Source organism: Argopecten irradians, chromosome 12 (assembly GCF_041381155.1).
Source record: "Argopecten irradians isolate NY chromosome 12, Ai_NY, whole genome shotgun sequence".
NCBI lineage: Eukaryota > Metazoa > Mollusca > Bivalvia > Pectinida > Pectinidae > Argopecten > Argopecten irradians.
In genome coordinates, this window is record NC_091145.1 from 12,726,114 (window position 1) to 12,728,433 (window position 2,320).

At 39.4% G+C, this 2,320-nt stretch overlaps 1 protein-coding gene across 1 annotated transcript; it reads left to right on the forward strand.

Annotated features, from left to right (window-relative positions):
- The first annotated feature begins 248 nt into the window (after window positions 1–248).
- On the forward strand, window positions 249–2,055 carry LOC138304606 (uncharacterized). The gene is made up of 3 exons (XM_069244774.1): window positions 249–376; window positions 948–1,290; window positions 1,582–2,055. The coding sequence occupies exons 1-3, from the start codon at window positions 318–320 to the stop codon at window positions 1,861–1,863; spliced, it is 684 nt and encodes a 227-aa protein (XP_069100875.1). The 5' UTR covers window positions 249–317; the 3' UTR covers window positions 1,864–2,055.
- The last annotated feature ends 265 nt before the right edge of the window (window positions 2,056–2,320 follow it).

Here is a 2,320-nt window from a genome sequence, read left to right on the forward strand (position 1 = left end):
AAAACGAAATCCAATCCCTATATGTTTTTCTGCTTTACAGATATGAATTGTATCTGGATAAAATCAACGTTTTACGCATTGAAAAACAACATTTGTTGTCCAGGACACAATGTCATTTATATCATTTTTCCACGTACAGTATCCGTGTCAAAAGTAAATTCGCTTAGTGTATATTTATACAAATATTGGTCAGAATTTAGTTTGGCCGTATTACCTATATATAAGATCACCTTGAGCAAGATAACGAACGTATGACAGCTATATAAGAGATCGTAGTCTTATCTCTGCCGGAGAGATTACTGCGGTATATCAGAGAAATGTTACGTCTTCTAACTATTGTTGTTTGTGTGGCCCTGACCTTGGGAGCGCCAAACAGGTATATTTACAACATTTATTTCACTTTTGTGCCATAACACTGATCTCCTGTGATGGGCGAAATTATCCACTCATTCATTCACTTATCAGATTCGTACAAGTTGTACTGAATTGATACGGCGTCATCAAATAAAACGCGTCTAAGATGGCGTCACTCATATGAAAGATACCTGTACATTTTTTACGCTTCAAATATGAAAAAAGAAGTATCTCTTATTTTAACAATACAACGGATATGAAAGCATTTACCTAAACAGTTTCGGTATACGTTGAAATACATTATCAATAGAATTTTATCGAATATGAATATTTTCTGTTTTGCTTTCAACAAAGAAAACACATTGTGATGACAACCGTGGATCCGCCATCTTGGACCAAAGTGCTTGGCACGCTACAAAAAAAGAACCATCTGTTGGGCTTAGCTGTTACGGCGCGTTCAAATTCAAATACAGCAGATTCGATAGCATTTGAAAAGGAATGAGAGACTGAAGTGTCTTTCTTGTTCGCAAAATTATGAAAATTCTTCAAAGTTTGTTTGTTTCCGATCAATGCCTAACCTCTTTCTGATACAGACACTGCAAAGATGTCTTGGCCAAAGCTGGACTCACCACCAAGTACAATGAAACAATCGCTCACGCAGTCCATTCAATGACAGTGGACGCCCTGAGACTGTTCAACCCACGGGCTACTGCCAAAAACAGGGTCCCCACCGTCAACCAGGATCTCAATCAGAGCCAGAAAGTGCTGCCCTACGCGCCAGAGACTCAGACCGGAAGTGGATTCTCCACTATGACCATGAACGTTATCGACGGTATTCTGTCCACTATCGGCCATTCCAGTGACGGACTCGGCCCAAACTGGTCACCTATTGAACGTGTGGCACATGTGTTCCACATGTGGGACTTATGGCACAAGGTACGTATACGTGTGTTAATTACTAGCGAGTCAAAAGCCAGTACTGTGAATTTTAACCTGAAATGCACTCACTGTGATTGCAAATCATGTTAAGCAATGGAAAAAGAGACCAAAAAATATGTAGCGATTTTAATAGCATTTCTGAATGTACTGCATTTTCAGTTCAATTTCATGAATTCATATGTTTCACATATTGTGTTTCTTCAGAAAGAGAGAAAGACCTTTTTTTTAAAGGAATCCCCTCGCCACTATGTACATTGACCATTTTCATACCCTCCTTCTATCCTTCAGATATACTCGACATCATGGCAGGACATTCAATCTAACACGCCAACTCAGGCCACGTGTGACTGTGTCCTCGACGTTGACAATAACGGGGTCAAGGCCGCTGTCCAATGGGTAGCTGACCACTACGTAAGTGGTACCCCCATCACCCTCCTGAACCGACCAATCCCTAAACTGACCGACGCCCAGACATGGGCTGTGTGGAAGGACCGACTCTTACACTACTACACCCCGGCCGCACTGAAGGATGCCGCCATCTATCTCTACTGTGAAACTCAGCACATGTAACGCACGTGTGTAGTTCAATAATACAATATTGGTTTGTACAAACAACAAGATCAGGCCCTGAATATATAACGCACATGAGTGCAATACTTATGTGGCCGATTCAATATTTGAAGATTATAGGACGAGTTCGTGTCTTTAGCTTTTGTCGTCATGACTGAATTTGTGTATTTTCATTAAAGTGTATAAGACCTATTTTAAAAAAAAGCTTTGTTTTTTATATTAATATACAAAGAAAGTTTCTAAAAATAAATATGGTTTAAGGGAGACAACTCCCGAAATATATATGAAATCGATTAATACATTGTACCAAAAGTGTTGGCTTCCAATACCCCTGTACGACACGAATCTACATTAATAAAATCATCCTAAAATTAAACCAATAAACCCAAGTTGATTAAGTGGCATGTTTGTCTCTATCCGATTATCTTTCCTTTCTATGGAACTATCTATGGACAAC

Coding starts and splice junctions, on each gene's coding strand:
- LOC138304606 (XM_069244774.1), top strand. CDS start 318: ATGTTACGTCTTCTAACTATTGTTGTTTGTGTGGCCCTGACCTTGGGA. Junction 377..947: donor ACCTTGGGAGCGCCAAACAG/GTATATTTACAA, acceptor TTTCTGATACAG/ACACTGCAAAGATGTCTTGG. Junction 1,291..1,581: donor TGTGGGACTTATGGCACAAG/GTACGTATACGT, acceptor TCTATCCTTCAG/ATATACTCGACATCATGGCA.